A 19505-nucleotide genomic window follows, 5' to 3' on the forward strand; every position below is an offset into this window, starting at 1 on the left:
ATGTTGCTTTCTGCACACCTGTGACTGGCCCTGGTCCTGTGCCTGACAGCAGTGCCTCTCCCACACCAATACACACAGGCTGCTATCATGGCTCCTAGGGCTGCTTTGCCCAGGCTGCACCCTCCCAAAACACTGTCTAGGGGGAACGGTGCTGTTTCTCATGAAGCCAAATGGAACCACTGGTTTGGCAAAGAAACTGCTTGTGAGGGTCTCTGCTTAGAAGATTTATATTTTAAACAGGCAACAGCTAATATCAAGGGGAACAGATACATAACCAGCAAGTCATTTCCAAGCAGCTAATACTACCCACCAGATCCTGGGATGCATTTTCAGGTTTAAACATAATGTATACATTGTAAATAGCGGAAACATCTGGGGTTTATTATAACACCACTTTGCTAGCCTTGGGCATTGTACAACTCCCGCAGGCCACAGTTCACCCTTGACCTGCCAAACACGATTACTGTACTCAGGCAACTTCCCCTACTCCACAGCTGCTTGCTTTCCCCTCCCCTCTGTCAATACTCATTACTGCTATCATTCTGGCTACCATCCTAGAGCAGCCAGTCAAAAACTTGGGTTGCCATGGTCACTGCATGGAAACAGCATGGCTGTGTGGGCAGGAAAAAGATGATGAGGATGGCCAGTGAAGTAATTTTGCCTGCTGACCCCAAGGGAAGTATAGGGCTGCACAACACCATCTGTCTCCCCAGTGCAAGGCTACCTTCCTTCTCTGTCCCACTCATCCCACCTTTGTTGTGGGTTTGTCACACCTCAGTTTCCCCCTCTTCCCAATCCGCAGTCTCCCAATGAGCCAAAAGTGACCCTGTCCCTCTCTCCCACTCCTATACCCTCATGTCCCAGTCACGTCTTGCTTCCCAAGCTCTCTGCTCCCATCCTCCTCCCTCCTTTTCTTGCTCTCCACCAAGAACCTCTCTTCACTCACCGATTTCTTGAGTGTGCTTGAAGTCCAGTCCACAAATCTCAGCCCTGTCCCACCTCCCCCCAGCTTTTCCACCACTTCTCCCCTCTTGAACATGGTCCCAGGCTGACTTCTCCCTGTGTCTGTGTACCACCACAGCAGCACTGTGGTCTGGGGCTCTCTTGCTTCCCCTGGAGACAGCTGCGGCTAGAGACTTAGCCCAGGGGAAGCAGCAAGGGGGAGGCATTTTAGGGCTGTTGGCATAAAGGTTGACTGTAAAAATTTATTTGAACTAACTTGAAGCGTGAATCTAAAGTACTTCAGCTACACTATGGTGTGGACATGCCTTCAGAAATAAAGGGATCTTAATTCTGGCTGGTTTAGAGATAGGTAAAAAAAAAAATGCAAGCGGTGATCCAATATGGTTTAATGTATGCACTTTAAAAGCTCGTTTGGATGAGCTTTCCAGGTGTCTCTGCATAAAGAGGCCACTGACCACAGGCTCTTTCCTTCCAAGCATGCACAAACAGTGCCATTACTGCCTCCAGCTGATCCTCCCTGCTGAATGCTTGAACAAACAGGTAGGAGACCGGTGTTTAACACTGTTGTTCAGAAACACAACAGAAAGAAAATACCAGCACCTCTGTCCACCTGAGAGCCAGAAGGAGTCCTAGCAGCCTCCCAGCCAAGACAAGACCAGCTGCACCCCTGCTTACAGCTTACAGGACTGTAATGCCTTTCCTACAATCCCTCTGTTAGAGGAAGCCACCCTGAGAGGTAACAGCAGCAGTACATCCATTTGCAGAGTGGTGTCAAAGCTCCTCCGCCACTCCTCCTTGATTAAAGACTATTGATTGATGCTATATCCACCATGGTCCTGGAACACAGAGTTCAAGTGCTGATTACAGTACTGGGGCAGTACCCCTACTCTCTCGTCTCCCTGCAAAGTAAAAAGCAAATTTCTGAAAATAAACATCTGAAATGTACTGCCTTTTTACAGTTTGATTACTCAGTAGCCTGGTAAAATCCTCTGTGTTAGGAAAAATTACATGTAGCAGTCTTTTTTATAAAAAAATTCTTAATTTGTTAAATCCAATCATTTAGAGAATGAATGAAATTGATTCTCTTCTGCAGTAAAAGGCTTTCCTAAATGAGGTATTAAATATAACCCCCAATCTCCTTCTGAAGAATCACCTGGTAATTCACTTTTTGGATCAAATTGCAACTCCACAAAAACTCTATGACCCCATGTGGTCTCTCCACCCCCACATTCCTCCCTAGAAACTTTATATACAGCATGCTCCAGGCAACAGGGTTTGTCAGAAATGCAGAGAGTGTTGCTGAGGAAAGAGATTGTAGCAGGCACCAGGACAGCAGCAGAGCACTGAGAACATAAGAAATGGGCGGCTACTTAAGGAAGGACTCCCAGAGATGCTGGGATACATTCATTCCTGCTCAAGTGCATATCCTCCATTCCTGCTTGAAAAATCCTCCACACTTCCCTTGTCAAAGAGGCCCGCGTGCCCATCCTTCACTCCACCCTCAAGCATGCTTCAACACCCATAAAAGTGACCCTCCTGGTCAGACAGGAAAATAAACTAACCTAGTATCCCATGTCTAGTTGTGGTTGATGGTGGGTGACAGGGAAAATTGATAGGGAAAAAGAACCATAAATCACTGGCTGTAATGCATTTGGCCATGGTGAAATCCTCCAGGTCAGCAAGCTGCAGAGAAAGGAGGTACTGCTGGGGTCAGGTGAGATGCTCAGGAGTCATTGTGGTGTTAAGCAGATACACAAGCTGCCTCGTGCTCCTCTGGTGGTGGCTTGGAGATGCTGGGGAACCACTGCTGGCTCCCGGGAGGGACCTGGCTCTGGTGAGGTGGGCTCTCCACCAGAGCAGAGATGGCAACCCCCAGGCAGTATTACTGGACCCACAGGTACCCTGCTGATGGTCAGGAAAAGGATATGCAAACGCTGTGAGGGCAATACTGTTTTATGTTTTTTTTTTCTTATCTATTCCCTGGTTATAGAGCCAGCAGTCACCATGGTTTTGAGAATGGAAACAGCCTCACAAACTCCAGTTCTAAATACCCCAAGTTGTTGCTTATCCCTCAGCTTCAAAGGCTTTGATAGATCTTATTTGTGCCTGAGTTCTTTGGGATTGATCTGAAATTGACTGGGTTTTGCCATGAAACTGATAATGAGAAACACCATGAAATGTGCCATAAAACAAAGCAACCCTGAGGCTGCTTAGTATTTCTTTACTTTGTCAAGGGGTTGTTAACCAACTGCAGCTTTAAAAAAAGAATTAAAAGGGAACACACTATTATGGATATTTCAACACTTCCCTGTTGTGAGCCACGGTAAGGAGATTTCTGCTTTTCCATGAAGAGCTTGCTTCCCAACACTGTCGAAAGAATAGGCATTTGTTCCTTGCTAAAACATTAGTACAGAGATGAAAAGGCTATTTGGGAAAATGCATGGCTTTCTCACAGCGGCTTTCAGTTTTACTCTTTAAGGACAGCAGTGTTTTCCAAATTTGTGCCATCCAGCTGTTGGCATATTTCACAGAACCACTCCCAGAGGCAGTTTCTCCATGAGTTCCAGCATTCTTATGGAACCATGAGCTAAAAATGGCTTAGAAAATAAGCCTTTTCTTGACATTTTCCCAGTGGAGAAATTCTCTGATGTAATACAACTCTAAGAGGTCTTGAACACTTCAAAATTAACTCCTCTGCTGGTGCAGTTGCGATGGACCAGAGTGTACATGTGTAAACAAGTCAGCATGTATGTTTGCACTAATATTGCTCTAGCATGCCTCTGGATAAAAAAAAAAAAAAAAAAAAGAGAAGAAAGATTTTTCCCTGTCTTTGCAAAAGCCAAGTAAATGAGAGTAGAATGAGAAACACCTATCACTTTGTTGATGTAAAGAACATAAAATGAAAAAGGTGCCAAAACACCTCCAAACATACAAGCACCTGATTTTGCAGGTCAGCTGAGTTAACCGTTAACCTCATCAGCAAACATCAGATATTTAATTTAATTATCTTCCTCTCCTTGTCATCTCTAGGCCAACAGACATGACTCAGTGCATCATTAAATTTCTTCCAAATACCGTTTCTGCAGGACAGAAGAGACCATTTGTAATTCTCAGTTTAAATAACTCAGTGTCATTAATTGCATTTCCACTTGGCTCTTTTAGGGTTTGCCAAAGGACACCCAAGATGGCCTGCTCACACTTTGAAGTACATGGGTACCCACATAGGCTGAGACAAAAGGAAACCTAACCATAGCATGACATCTTCACCTTGCACACAGTCACATCTAGTTCCATTTACCAGAGTGCTTAGGAGAGTGCTCCTAAGTTTAAAGTCTGCAGATAGTCCCAGTGATGTTCAAGGAGTTCCATACATTCCTGATGGGTCAACTCGTTTGTAAGTAAGCTGGAAGATCGGCTTCCTTTCGGCGTCTAAATGTCCACAGGACAGACAGACACATAGATGTTATGGTCCCAGAACTGCCTGTTTTGTGAGCTAAGGTCTCCTCTCAACTGCACAGGTGATTTTGCTACAGCTGGCATTTGGTCTTTGTCTTGCTTATGGCTTTTTTTCCCCCCAGGTCTGTGATGAAAGCTTTTTTCCTCTGGGATTTGGCTCAAAATCACCAGCAGCGATTTTTATTCTTTCCTGTCCTGTGCATGCAGGTTCCTGGGACACATTTAACTTGCTTAACACTGAAGCATATTAGCATCACAGTACATTCTTTGCCACTTACGCACACAGTTATAAGGGCCCTCCAAAGTAGACTTGTTTTTTTACAGCTCATAAATAGCTGGAAATACTGAGAGCCGGCTGCCTCAAGACCCTTCTTCTGATGCCCCTGGACAGCACAAAGTGTCTAAACCTCCTAGCACTGCAGGAAAACCTCCTAGCACTGCAGGAAGCAAAGCGGCACTTCAAACTAAGTGATGGTATAAATCAGAGAAATTTCTGAGCTACTTCATTTCATGGTGGAGACAGCCGAGCATAAGCAGCCTCCCTGCCAAAGCACTGAGCTGCATTTGGTGCTGGAGGGTCTGGTGAATATTTATGGTTTGGCATCCCCAGGTATAAGCATCTTGGATAAGTATTCAGAGGCTGTACACTGTGTGACAGAAGACAAGGCTTCCAAACACTTTTTGTTTATGCAATCATTTGAAGAGCTTGCAAAATGAAGTATTTTCAGATGTCCTCCTGCCAAGCTCACTGTGGCAACCAGCACTCAGCACAACTCATCAAAGGAGGGGAGTCTGACCTTTTAGGAAACAAAATGGAAACAGACATCAAATACTCAAATTACAGACCATGGAGAGAAAAAGAGCTATCTAGACGTGGCAGCTTACTTCAGCTTTGATGGCACTTTCCTACAGAGTCAACTTGAGGGAAAGCCATGGAAGCCTAGATTGAACCACGAGAAGCATGAATTGAATCCACCCTGGGACTAAGCCATCCTCAGCCATCTTCAGTGCTCTGGGAAACTCTCTTCAGCACCTCCCCTCAAGAGGAAGCAATGTCACCGGCAGCAGCTGTGCAAATATTTCCATACCTTTAAAATGAAATGCCTAGATAAAGCTACGGCTCTCTCAACAGCTCTTAGAAATTATATTCCCTCCCTTGCTCTTCCTTGTCGACATCAGGGAAGATGACATTCCCTTAACATCAAGCTCTGCCTTCATCCTGCTGTTAGGTACAACTCACACTGCAGCCAAAGAACCAGTTCCCTTCATGCACCCTGCCTGAAAAATAGAGGCAGCCTGGTTATTGCCAACAGCTTCTACCAGTCAGGGATGAGGGCAGATGTCACTTTGGGTATGGGAACAAGAAAACCAGCAGCTGAGATCAGTGGGTTCTGGTGTTTGTGGAACTGGCATAGGCCTCAAGAGAGACCTCGTAGCTAGGATGCATGCTGACCATTTTGTGATAGGATGGGCCCTAAACATACAAACCTCACCTAGATGGTCTTCACTGTAAGAGTGAGGACAGAGTGGGGTGAGATACACCCTTACTCACAGATGGGAGAAAAAATCAAGGCGTAGAAATACCAAAATAGCATAGGAATGGGCCTGAGTTAAAAGACTAGTTATCTATTGTAAATCCCCTTCTATGACCTTATTTTAAAATCCTGCCTCCCCCTAGTTATTGCTCTGAAACAGCTTGCCAATTTCTGTCCTTCCCAACACTTCACACAGCCAGAAAAACCTGTGTTCAACATCATTTTCACTTTTGTTGACAGTTTCTTTTCCCCACGGTGCATTTTGCCATCCAGCATCTGCACTTAGCCTTTTGTACATTTGCAGCACTCCTCACATGCCATGTGCAACATGCTTAAGAAAAAAATCATATTTAAATCAAAATATGTCAATGGAAAAGAAGATGAGGCCAGAACTGCTTGAACTTACAGTGTTAAGTCCAGCAATTAATTGCTCAGAATGTTGGGCCAGAAGCCTGACACACAAAAAACCTCACCCAGTGATTTCTGCATTTGTCCCATAGCTTTTGGTCGAACTATAACATATCTTACAAGAAAGATACCCATCCTCACCTCAGATGCTGTGAGTGACAGAAACCCTCCACACACCCATGCAAGTCCTTCCTCTGCATATTAGCCTTCACTTTTAAAATCAGTATCTTTTAACTAACCCCACCAGTGCACTAGCAGCTCCATTCATCATCTATAGCTCCCATGGAGAATACACTCTACATTGTGCATTTCCAGTCCACCCTTTCCAAGAACAGTTCCAGCTAGCAGCTTTCATGTTTTCAGGTCCACTTTTCAAAAGCTTAGCTAACTTCTCTTGAAGCTGGAGCTGTAAAGCTGGTATGGTTCATTGCATAAGTACAGCAGAGGGCAGAAACAAGAAGGAGGTACTGGCTACCCTGGGACACCAGTTTTTACAGGCCATATTGTTCCCACTGGAGGGTGAAAGCTCTGCATGGGAAGTTTCTCTTCTGTCCTTTCAATGGGATGTGCTGTCCTTGGAAATCAGCCTGCTGGAAAATTCTTCTAATACCACCTTCTCTCTGAGGGTCTCTCAAATTCTAACAGTGACACTCCCTGAAACATGCAGGTCTAGCACATTGGCACAACTGACATCTTCCTTGATGCCTTTCATCCCCATATCCTCCCCGTGGAAACGGTTCCTGCCAAGGACAGCAACATGAATACTATCTAAAAACACCCTTCATCTTTCTGTCCTCTCTGCTATAGACATACCAACAATGCACAGTTCCCTCCAGGAAACTCAGACAGCAAAAGGAATCTTTTTGCAAACCAAAAAGCATGGCAAGAGACAGGCTTGTGTTACCTATAAGTTATTCTTATCTCTAGAATGGCCATATGTCAAGAAACGGGGTGGTTTGAAGAAAGAGGTAAGATTTAGAGCCCAGACATTCTGTTTCTGTGCTGGGATCAGACTCTGATCTGATGTGACCTTGAACATGCATAGACTGTAGCCTCCTAGGCAGTAAGAGCTTGGTCTCCGACAGCTTGTTTCACAGAGGGGAATTTGAAGGATACAAATTGCAGCTATACCTCAAAGGACTATGGCGATACAAACAATACCAGTTTATCTGGTGCAATCCAAGGCTACATGCAAAAATGTATTCTCAGAATAACAGCCCATTATTTTTGCGTTATATTTGGCACCCATTCCAAATATAATACAATAACTCAGAGCAGTTTTCAGTGCTGTTTCATATACGGGTGGCATACAACATTAACAGAACTACCCCTTTTTTCTCCTTTTTAAGTCCAATGGACTTTCTCAAAGGAAAACTAAAGAGTCTGTCAGTGTAGAAGCTAACAATTCTGCTAAAATATCACATTCACACACAGTGTCTCCCAATATTGGATTTAAAATTTGACTCTTCTGGCAGAATGGCAGTGGGAACAACCTCTATCAAACACCTCCACAACTGGATGTTACCAGGGACTCTGTTTAGTCATCTCAAGTATGCATTCATGCTTCTTTGTCTTCAAAGGGATTAACCATTAGCCATAGGACATGGCATGTAGTTGACTCAGTGATGAAATTAAAGTTGTTAATGAAAGGCATTGAGCAAGGCTCATCCTGAGCCCAAGTCTCAATGCCAAGCCCAAATTGCCTGACCTGGATTCCCCCTGCTTATAGAGGTGGAAGGACCATCAGCTCATAACACCTGAGAAAGAGATGCACAGGGGGAATGAGGAAAGGCTCCCAAGCAGACTGTCACAAATGGATTAACATCTCTCTCTTCCTCCCTGACCTGTGAAGCCTGTGGACTCCTTGTCAGAACTACAAGGAGTCAAATGGCCCACAGTGAACAAACTGCATAACATGGTCGATTCATCCCCAAATCTAGCACTCCCACAGAAAATTACACAATCAGAAATGAAAAACCAGACACAAGTAGTATTCCATGCAGAAGTAAAACACTCACAGTTACTCCAGACAGGCGGTTATGTCAAAGATCCCTATCTGTCCCTCATGAAATACCTTGCTTTATTTTCCCTTTTTTTGTTTTTTTTTTTTTTTTCTCCATTAACAGAAATAGAGAAGATAGGAAGAACACAAGAAAGGACAGATGGGTGGAAAGGAGGAAGAGAAAAAAATGGAGGAAAAGGAGGGAGAGAGAATAGAAGAGAAAGAAACAAGGATGGAGAAAAGGAGGGAGGAAGAAAAGGACAGAGAGGAAGCCATAAAAGGACAGCAGGCCAGATGGATGGTAAGGAGGAAGGGAGGAAAGAAGGAAGGGAGGAAAAAAAAAATAAACCAAAGGAAAGAAGGAAGGGAAGAAGAAATGGAGGGGGGTGGGGAGTAAGTATGAAAGGAGGGAATGAAGGAAAAGGGGGAGAAAAACGTGCTTATGAACATCCCCGTGACCTCACACCAGACAACTGCATGCTCGTTTTGCATGAGATCGGGGCAGAGTGTTTGCAGAACCTAAGTTTCCCTCACAGTGTTTCTACCAGTTTACCTGCCCATCCACTGAGTTTCAGCACAACTTACTCCTCCACCCTGCCTTCATTTGCAGGAGACTGCTTTACAAGTTGCCATCCTGGCATCACCCCCTGATACTGATGAAGTACCCACGGAGTTAAAGGACTGAAAAACATCCCCACAGGTCTCCCACACGGCTTGTCCCAAAGCCCCGCAGGTCTGGGGCATCGGGCAGCTGCCACCCCACCGCCCCTGTGCAGGTCTGAGGTGGGGAAGGGGCGGGTGGCCGCGCTCCCGCTCCCGTCCCGCCGCGGGGCCGCGGGCAGCAGCGCACTCCCGCCGCACCCTCTCGCGGCCGCCGCCGGCAGCGGCACCCCTCCGCAAGCCCTCTTCCTGTCCTTTCAGGTCGCCAACGGATTTTTTCATGTAATCATTTTTTTTTTTATTATTTTCATTATTTGTAAAGCAGTACTTCCACAGACGACTCACGCACGGTATTCCTGAGACGCTTCTTCCCTCGGTTGCGCCTCTGCCGCGCTCCACCTGCAGCCCTGGCACTGACACCCTAGCTCTTCAAATGCAAGATTTTCACTGTAAATTTTATCCGGCTGGAACAAGTCCTCTCCCGGGCCCCTTCCACCCCAGGACTCCGTGTATCTGAGGGAGCAACTGAGGGTTAACTGAAACACCTCGAGCACATGCAAGCAGTTCTTTGTACAGCTAAAATAACTCACACAAAATACTGACACTTGGTTTGTTTTCTTGTATCGTAACGGAACATGATAAACTATCAGTACTGGTAAAAGCACATTCACTCTTGTTACTTTTGGAATGTTAACAAAACACTGATTTGGTAAGAATTCATAGCATTTCCAGAGCTTCTGACCCTCTGTGACACAGTTGTTCACTGTTTTGCTCTTGGTTGTAAGTACCTGTCTCAAAGGACTATCAGATGCTTATGGAGAGATTAAAAGGGGAAGCTGGGGAAGGGAGATGCTTGGAAGAAAGTTTTCCACAGTTTAGCACTTAGCTTGCCTTAGTTTCAGAATAACAGATTGCCACTAAGGTGCCTAACCTGTTCTCAAAGACGCTCAGTAGCTCCTCTGTGATTTTTGTGGCTAGACATTCATGAACTAAGCACACAACAAGTTTTCTTGAAAAAGTGTCTTTGATTCAGTAGAAGAGATGAAAAGTGAGTTGCCCCAAATAGTGAGTACTGAAGTCTTCTGAAAAATCAGACTAAAAGATTTCGTTTTGGGTGGGTTTTTTGTTTTGTTTTGTTTTTTACTTATGGGAGCTGTTTCAAACTGTTTCATTCAACTATTTTTTTTTTTTTCTTTTTCAGTTAGTGCCTCTCCAGAAATACAAGAAGAGAAACCCACAATTGCAAACAGACAAACTCAGATTTGAATGACAGTTCACAAGCTCTGCCAGGGATTAATGTTTTAAAATCCTTGCATAGCTTAGCAGATCTTGGCATTTCTATACCCAAGATAAAAATTTTGTTCAGCCTTCCCCAGTTATCAATATTTGCACAAAGTTCAGAGCAGTTTCTGGATTTATTTCACAGGGGGAATGTCCTTCTATACACATGCAGTATTTACTAGACAACTGTACTGGTATGTGCTCACAATTTTATTTGCATTCCCATGGCTACAGTCAAGTAGTACTTGTAGTGTTAAGTCAAAAAATGTTGAATGGTGACTAATCTAATTTATTCACAAAACATGAATACACTCGCATGCTTTTTAAAAGATTCGTTCTCAAAATTGCTCTGAAGATTGTGGGGAATGTTTGGAGCATTCAGGCATTGCACACAGGTGGAGGAGGCTTTTCTCCCAGAAAAATGTACAGGCATACCAGCAGTGCATAAATATTGTGGCCTGGAAACACCAGAAGAAGTTGTCACTCCTTTTATGCATTGGTTTTCCTCTTGAATTGAACAAGTTTTCCCAGTAATCACAGCTCCCGTTCCACTTCCAAGGCTCTTGTCTTCAATTCATGCTAAAATATTGACCTGCCCTCTGACCTCTCTTTATGAATACTGAGTATCAGTTTAAACTTAACAAGTCTCATATTGAGCTCTAATCCCCCCAGCCAAACGCTGACCTGCAACTTGATCTTTAATATAATTAAAATAATTTCTTCCTCCATCAACCAAGCCTGCTACCAGGATGCAATCAAAAGTGATGGTCAGTCACACTCCTCATGTGAACTTTGTGCTGTTTGGTTTGTCACATAGTCTCAAAGCTCTGGCATTTTGTCTAAATCTAAATTAAATTTCTCACCAGGAGGTACTTATTTCCTCTGTCAATGACCAGCACTGGTGAGTCTGCACCTCAATGACTGTGTTCAGTTTCGGGCCCCTCACTACAAAAAGGACATTGAATGACTCGAGCGTGTCCAGAGAAGGGCAACGGAGCTGGTGCAGGGTCTGGAGCACAGGTCGTACGGGGAGCGGCTGAGGGAACTGGAGGTGTTTAGTCTGGAGAAGAGGAGGCTGAGGGGAGACCTCATCGCCCTCTACAGCTACCTGAAAGGAGGGTGCAGAGAGCTGGGGATGAGCCTCTTTAACCAAGTAACAAGGGATAGGACAAGAGGGAATGGCCTCATGCTGTGCCAGGGAAGGTTTAGACTAGATATTAGGAAGCATTTTTTTTTTTGCAGAACAGGTTGTTAGGCATAGGAATGGGCTGCCCAGGAAGGTGGTGGAGTCCCCATCCCTGGAGGTGTTTAAGAGTCGGGTTAACACAGCGCTGAGGGATATGGTGTAGTTGGGAACTGTCAGTGTTGGGTTAATGGTTGGACTGGATGATCTTCAAGGTCTTTTCCAACCTTAGACGATTCTGTGATTCTTTAATCTCCCTTCTCTGGGCTCTGCAAGTGCAGTTGTGTTCAGAACAACACTGCTGAGGTCACCTCACCGAAATTATTATTGGGACCCGTCTTTGCTGCTCTTCCCTCTTCCCTCACCAACTCTGTCTTTCTGCACCAGATTCTTGAAGAGCCTTGGTCTTCCTACTACTGCTACTGAACTAGAGTGGCTGACATAACCCCTAGCTACAGAATTCACTGCTCTGACAGCACTATCAGTCTTTGCACACATCAAGGTTTTTTTCTCACAAACACTTCATGTCTTCTTCTCCCTTGTCCTTTCAAGCCCTTACAGCCTCTCCCTCACCTTCTCTGCTAAGCAGAAACCACCTAAAAACGTACATTCCCTGAGATATCTGTAAACACTTAACAAAGGGGCTGAACAGTTGATGTGCTGGTGCACCACCTTGTTTACCAAAACACAGCTCTTTCACAGAGACGTTTTTCTCTCACTTCTCTAGCACCACCTTATGTGGACCAACACTAAAGGTTGGGGTGGCAGAAGGTTCAATGGCTGACATAGTGGGCCCAGTCCCAGCCTCTCTGCTACTGCTGTAACAGCACCCTGTCTCAGGAGTAGTGCCTTTGTGAGGGGAAGGTCTGGAAACCTTGCTTCACATCCTCAGCTTCTCTGCATTAGGTTTCTCTGCCCCAGCTGGATGTCTTTTCAGTGTGCTGGTGATGCCCTAGCAAGCTCTACTGGCAGATTTGTTGAGCCTGTCTATATGCTCTGTTGGCACAACAGTTCAGTGAAATCACTCAGAGAAAAGCTGTAAGCTGCTGTCCATGTGCAATACTCTCTCCTCAGTTTTTTGCCCCCTGTATTTATCACTGCCCAGACCGCCCCACTTAAGGAAGATACAATCACTCTGGACTTGACACAAGGCACACAGAACCCGTTTGTTCAAGACCACTTGAAGTGAGGGGCAGAAATATTCTTTTACATAATTTTAGTGACAAAAAAGCCACAGCAACATGGACCTCCCTGAGCTTTTGTAACAGAGCCCAGATTTCACCTGGGCAATTAAAAATATTAAGATTTTTTTTTCTATGTTGCCACTGTGCAGCTGAGCAGAGGAGGCCAAACTTCCTCAGGTTTTTTTGCCAATAACTTTCTAAATTTCTTAATTCTGGAATTCCCAGGTAAAGATATATACTGAATATAATAAAGAAATATTTTCTCATACACTTTTTTTTTTTCCAAATAATAAAGCTGATTCTCAACCTGGTGACAAGTTGCCAGTAAGACAATGCTTCCAGACCCAAGACGGAAGGGATATGTGACATACTTTGACAGCCAAAAGTAAACTAAGATGAGAGAAGCTACGATCAGAAAAAAACAGCACTAAACAAAAATGTCAAGATCTGCTAAGGACTTCTGTGCTAGTGCATAGATCTTAAAACTGATGACTGGCTGCAAGCTGCCATTTTTCATATGGAAGGAAGACCCTGAGCAGGTGCAAACTACTCACAGAGGAGAACACAGCGGAGAAGATGACAATTACTGACATAATTCAATGTAAGAAAGCAGGTAACTAAAAAGCAAAACTGTCTCATGACCTCTCAGTACGCACATCCTAAATGCACCATCTAATCATCAGGTACAACTGCAAAACTGTATTATTAGTGAAAAGGAGATATTGTGGTCCCACAAAAGTCAAAAAAAACTTCATTTCATCCCTAGTAAGTACCGCTAATCAACATGTGTAGCCCAATCATTAATTCAAACTTTAATATGCTCAAATAGAGAGAATAAAAGCCCATTACATGAAATGTAAAACTGCTCTTTGCTACATTTTACATTAACCAATCTTTCTGCTCTTTCTCTTCTAAAATCAGTTCTTGTCCTAAGTGCCCCTCAAACCAGAAAATATCCTTAAGTAACAGATGAGATAAAATTTATAAATTTTTAAGCGTGACATTATTTGATTGTGAGTCAAGTGTACGGTGATGTCTTAACACTGTATTTTATTCTCCTATCAGATACCATACCTGCAAACTCCGTGTGAATTAGATACATAGGTGAATTATCCTGCCACATACACTCTTCTTGGAAGGAGTGGGATTTTAATTACATAAGATACAAGAATGCTTAGTTCTTGCCCACACAGGAGACTTTTGACTAGTAACGTCAGGTATGGATGAAGGTGGTACTCTTTCATACAGACAAAAACATACTGGCACTTTGCAGAACTGAGGTAAGCACGTGCCAGAGAAAAGGACTTTTTCTGGTTCAAAGACTGACATATTTTAGCTTACTGAGGGCATCAACCCTCTGGAGTTTTTAGCAAAGCCTTAGGAGCTAGGCATGAGCTGCACTCTGCCTTGGTGAACCTTAACCTACACTTGCCTTCCAGATTTTCAGATAAAAGTCTCACCATGGCAGACATGATCAGACCACAGCACCAGAAGTGGAAATTAAATACACCCGGATACCTAAACTTGCGGTGATATATACCTGCGTGGAACCTCCAGGCTGTTATTCTGGCTCCCCCCATCATAGAAAGAAGACCATCTTCCCAAAAACCTCTGCCTAGGTCAAAGTCAACTTGGTTGGACTACTTAAAAATATCCCCTCTGGTTCACAGCTCCTTTTCCTGCTCCTTCAGCACTGGCACAAGTGCCCAGCCCAAGGCATGTTGAGTCTCCTGAGCCCTGCGCAGAGGTGGTCCCAGCTTCCAGAGACCATCCCAGCTCCTGCAGTGCAGCAATCCTGCTCCACTGGAGACAGAAAACTGTCCATATACCAGGAAAAAGAAGGATCTCCTAAAAGCATGGGATGGGATGCTATGGGACTCTATGATGCACAGAGAACTTCCTCAACAGAGCTTTCCTGTCACAAATCCTCCAAGATGTCACTGTCCTCCTGTTTTCTATGTCAATCACAAAACCAAACAAAAAACCCCAAACACTTCAAACAGCCCTGCTGTCACAGATAAGTTTGGCACAGGTTTTAGTGTTCCAAGAAGCTGTTAGTTTTAGTAGGAGATGTTCAGAATGCTTGCATAGTGTCAGCAAACAGCATTCTAAAAACCCAGTGAGAGAGAAAGAAGGTCAAAACAAGAGTTTGTCTCTAGCTTGGTGTAATCTTCCCTGCTGTAGCTGAAACTCATTTACACCCACTCCTGAGCTGTGTCTTCACGAAACAGAGAGAAGAGGATGCACTGGGCAGTGCTCATTTGTAAAGATTATTAGCCCAAAGGGATACCTGCTGCTGCCGAATCACACACATCCTCCTTGAGGGCTGATGATTAGTCCAGAGCAGCACAGTATGGGCCATGATGCACTAAGAGAAATTAACCTAAGTATGTTTGGAAAGTTTTACCCTTTGGGGCCTTCTGTTCATTTGGCTGTTTAAAGGGAAAAAAACCCTGAAGCCCAAATCAGGTAATTGGCTGCTTTTCATATGCTTCTTTTAAAACAAATTTCCACAAACAACAAAGAATTCAAAGAAATCGATAAACTAACCACTAACTCCAGTTACACATTGCCATTGCTAAAAGCTAAGTTACTGCTCAGGCTCTCTGATAAAGTAGGTGACATAACATGAGCTCTCTAGGAAAAGCATTATGTGCTCATATGTACAGCATTAGGAGTCTTGATCTTGATTGGGGTGTTTGGTTGACAGAAATAAATAACTACTTTGAGGTGAGGCAGCATGCTCAGCTGCAACCCCTACCTTTGCATCGATCCACAGAATCCTGTCGCTGTGGACACCTACAAAGGACGAGGGTATCACTGGCACGAATCCTTGTGCTTAATACTGGGGAGGCAAGAGAAACAACATGTGCTGCTAAGCCTGCGAAAGGTCTTCTCTGATCATCCCTGAGTAAACAGCTGAAAGTTTTGACAAAATACCCAACAGGAAAGTTTGCCATCTGTTCAACTCAGCTAAGTGATTTCTGAGGAAAGGAAGAAGCAGAAAACGTGTTTTCTAATAGAAGATATAGCCCCACGCTCTCCGAAAAAAAAAAGGGAAGAAAAAACCCCACAAAAACCAAAAAGCAACCAAAACAACCAACCAACCAAAACAAACAAACAAACAAACAAACAAACAAACAAAAAGCAAAAGCAAAAAGCAACAGCTGGCCGAAAGCTCAGGGTTTAGGGGCCTGTGGGAAGGAGGGTGACAGACTGGCCCGCCCGCGGTCCGACAGCCGAGGGGCTCCCGGCAGCGCCGACGGCTCCTCCGTTCCGCGGGGCCGGGATCTCGGCGAGCAGCTGCCGCCGCCGCAGGGAACGCAATCCCGCCGGGCCGGGCCGGGCGGCGGCGGCAGCGGGGATGCGCCCGCTACGTGAGACCCCGGGGTACGGGAACACCGCGGCGGGTCCGCGCGGGCTGCCCCCACACCTGCCGACGGGCTTACCTGTGGCGGACCCGGGCGCCTCGCCCTCCTCCGGCGGAGCGGGCTTCTTGCCGGGCCCTTTGCCTTTCCTCCCCTTCCTGACGTTGCCGTCTTTTTTCTTCTCGGCCACCCCGGCTTCGGCCGGCACAGCACTGCCCGCCGCCGCCGCCGGCTCCCGGAGCGCCCGAGGCTCCAGCATCGCTCTTGCCCGCCGCCGCCTGGGACTTGGAGTCGCGAGTTGCTTGGAAGTTTTTGGAAACTCCTCTCCGGGCCTTTTTTTTCCCCCGTCTCCCCCCCTCCCTCCTCCTCCACCCCCTTTTTTTTTTCTTTTCCCTTTCTTTCCTAACAATAATAATAATAATAATAATAAACTCCAGCCCACATACACACCCCCTCGGCACACGCCTTAAAAATGCCCGCCCCAGGCACAGCACGCTCGTTCTCGGGAGGAGCCTGCACAGCCCCAGGGCGCGGGGCGGCCCCGAGCCCGGCCCCGGCCCCAGCCCCAGCCCCAGCCCCGGGGACGGCCCAGGCGCGGCGGGCGGGGCGGGGCGGGGTTGCGGCGGGGAGCCGGCCCGCCGGCCGGCAGAGCCCGCGGCTCGCTGCCAACGCGTGTGTGTCCGCCGGCGCACGACCCGCGGGCACGCCGCGGGCTGAGGCGCGGGACCTCTCGCGGGGGCCTCGGCGCGGCGTCGGGAGAAAGCGAGAGGCGGGTGCGGCCGCTTGCGTGCTGCCACTCCGGCACCTGCTTAAGCTGCGACTTCCTGCGGGGTTACCGGCAGCGCCGCCCCCCCGGCGGTGGCGGATGCTCAAGGGCAGGGGGATTTGTCAGGCTAGTGCGCGCTCCCGCAGCTGGGGCTTGGCAAGGGGGTCCTGCCCCCGGGGAGGTCGCACATACAGTGCATATTCGCGGTGCCGCTCCGTTCCTACTTTTGTGTCCTCTCACGCGGCTGATTCCGGAACCGCCAGTTTTCACAACTCAGAGTGGGTCAGGTAAAAGCCTCGCCACAGTTCACGGGTGGAACTGAACCCTGTACAGCCGTATGCGAGGCAGCTTTAAAACAGCGTAAATGCACCAAAACACTCCGCTGTCCCGGAAAGCTTCAAGAATACGCGTTGCTCAGCTAAACTGAGCCCTGTTCCCTGCTGGTGCAGATAACCATTATCTGTAGGAGATGCACTTACACCACTAATTGCAAAACTCAATACTCCGAGAAGTCACAGAGAAGATCTGCCCAAACCGCTTAAAATCTCAATACAGAAAGTTTTCCCTGTATGCTTGGAAAGGTCGGTGAGAAAACCAGATAGGATCAGAGCCTAAAGCTAGGGTTGCTACTTCGAAGTTCTTAGTGATTCTTCCTTCTCTTGAGGAGACTATTCTGCGTGTCCCTTAGGCTGCAAAAACATTTACCATGATCATCATGCACAAAAGATGCTTTGGAATTGGTTTTCAGTATTGTTTGATTGAAAACATTAAAAAAATCTTCGTGAAACAGGCCAGAAAAAGACAAAACACTCCAAACCCAATATATGCTGAGTTCCTAATCTTTTGTGTCTGGAAGTTTGAGGGCTCAATTTTAGAGTTCAGTTTTTTGCAGATACTCTCCTGGAGCGAGAAGCTTTTTAAGAAAGAAGTGGTTAACCAGTGGTACTGGGTTTTCAGCCTATGGACTTTGAAACGAACAGAAAAAAAAAATAATGCTGCGTAAGTTCTGTCTCTATGGTAAAATAAGAGGAGTGAATAAGATCGACTGCAAAACCATAAGGCAAAAAATATAGGCCTCCTAAGTGGCCTGGCAATACAGCATCAGTGAAAAAATCAAACCGGGGGGTGGGGGTGGGGGGGGTGGGGAAGGGGGGAAGATATGGGTACAGTTCCTGACACAAAAAGCTATAAAAGATGCCTGCTGCACGACACATTTGACCAACATTTTGGATTTCTTGATACACGGCATTTCTCAAATGCGCTGAACCGAAAATGAGGGAATATGACCCAGCTAGGTGGAGATGGGGAGATATGGCTGGCGGCAGTAGCGAGGTTTTTCCTTAAGGGGTCACTACTCAGCAAGGAGGGAGCCTGCTCTGGCAAAATGTAAGGGACTGTGTTGGGTAATCAAGTGTACTATTAAATAATTTCCATATGACCTGATTTTCTGTACTCTGCAAAACCTAAATGCTTAAGGTAAACATTACCTTCACGCAATGTTCATCGGTATTAGACTGTCGTTCCGGGGAGTTACCAGCATCGAGGCGCTATGAGCAGGACGCAGGACGTACCCCACCAAAGACTCTCTTTTTGAGGGTGAGGTACTGTGAGAAGACCCCAGAAGCCCGAAGATGAAATGAAAGCCTGAAAATGAAACGCCAGATTCCTGAATTCCTGGCACCTTCTCCGTCAGAAATGTGAAACTGCTTGGGAAAACATACCAGAAATCTGCCCCAGCAATAAGCCTATTATTCCCAGAAGGAAGACTATAATTCATTTTAGACAATGTGACATAGATCAGCAGTGAAAGGGTGTGATTGACTTCTGTATACACTGGTGATAAAGAACCAGATATTGCTTGTAGCATGTAAGACTGTCTCTCCTCCTTTGCTGTCGTCAGTGTGAGGTACTTAACAGAGTGGGTAGCAGTTAACACCATGTTAAAACAGCTTACCCCCTTCAGCTGAAGTACTGTGGTAGAGTGGGCTTGTCAGACTGGTCAGAAAATGTACAATGTACAACAATCTTTTGAGCTGCTATAGCACAGTCCAATCTACTGATCTCAAAGCTCTTTACCAATTTCAACATCCAAAGGCCAGTTTGAACTCCTTGAATCAGAGGGATGCAACAATTTACCTAATTTCAGTGGAATGGGAACAATAGCTCAGACATCATAAAAATTAGTTACTTGGGGAACAGAAGTGAAACTTTCTTGTGCATCAGTTCATCATTCAACAGGTAGAGGAGACCTGCCTGCTTGTCACCAACACACAGGTAGAAACTGTTTGTGGAGCTTTACTCATTCATCTCCTTGCTCTGCCCATGTCAACTTCTTCAGTATATAAATAAAGCTCTGCCCATGCCCAAGCTCACCTAGCTGTTGGTATTATGGCTACTCTGGACCTCTGCACTTTACGCAATTATTTACATCATGTGAAGTGAATGAGGACACTGCTAAGTCTAATTTTTCACTCATATAAACATCTCTGCAAAACGCAATGCAAGGCAAAAGAGACAGATCAGTAAACAAAAATAAATAAAAAGTGCTCCAGAGTAACAAACGGTTGAGTAAAACACCAACAATCTGATTTTCATTTGCTTCTAGGTTCATTTTTACCAATATACTGGCCATACTAAAGGTGCTTAATTGCAAATACTTTGAGACTCCAGTGCCTTACCAAGGGAGTACAAAGTGGTTT

The 19505-nt window shown here is 45.7% G+C and overlaps 1 protein-coding gene across 12 annotated transcripts in view; it reads right to left on the reverse strand.

The window, feature by feature from the left end:
• Positions 1 to 19505, reverse strand: part of NRG1 (neuregulin 1) — a 522222-nt gene that overhangs the window by 170615 nt on the left and 332102 nt on the right. For 6 of the 12 annotated variants that reach the window (XM_074932865.1, XM_074932860.1, XM_074932858.1 and 3 more), the window contains exons 1-2: positions 16122 to 16376; positions 15434 to 15517 (exon numbers count right to left, since the gene is read on the reverse strand). The exons of 5 other annotated variants lie outside the window; for them this stretch is intronic. In XM_074932865.1, the coding sequence (XP_074788966.1) occupies positions 15434 to 15517; positions 16122 to 16299 (262 nt within the window). In that variant the 5' untranslated portion in view covers positions 16300 to 16376. Of the gene's footprint in view, positions 1 to 15433; positions 15518 to 16121; positions 16377 to 19505 lie in introns of those variants that run through there. One more of the 12 variants, XM_074932863.1, reaches the window with a different exon arrangement.

The sequence above is a fragment of the Athene noctua genome, chromosome Z (assembly GCF_965140245.1).
Source record: "Athene noctua chromosome Z, bAthNoc1.hap1.1, whole genome shotgun sequence".
Lineage (NCBI taxonomy): Eukaryota > Metazoa > Chordata > Aves > Strigiformes > Strigidae > Athene > Athene noctua.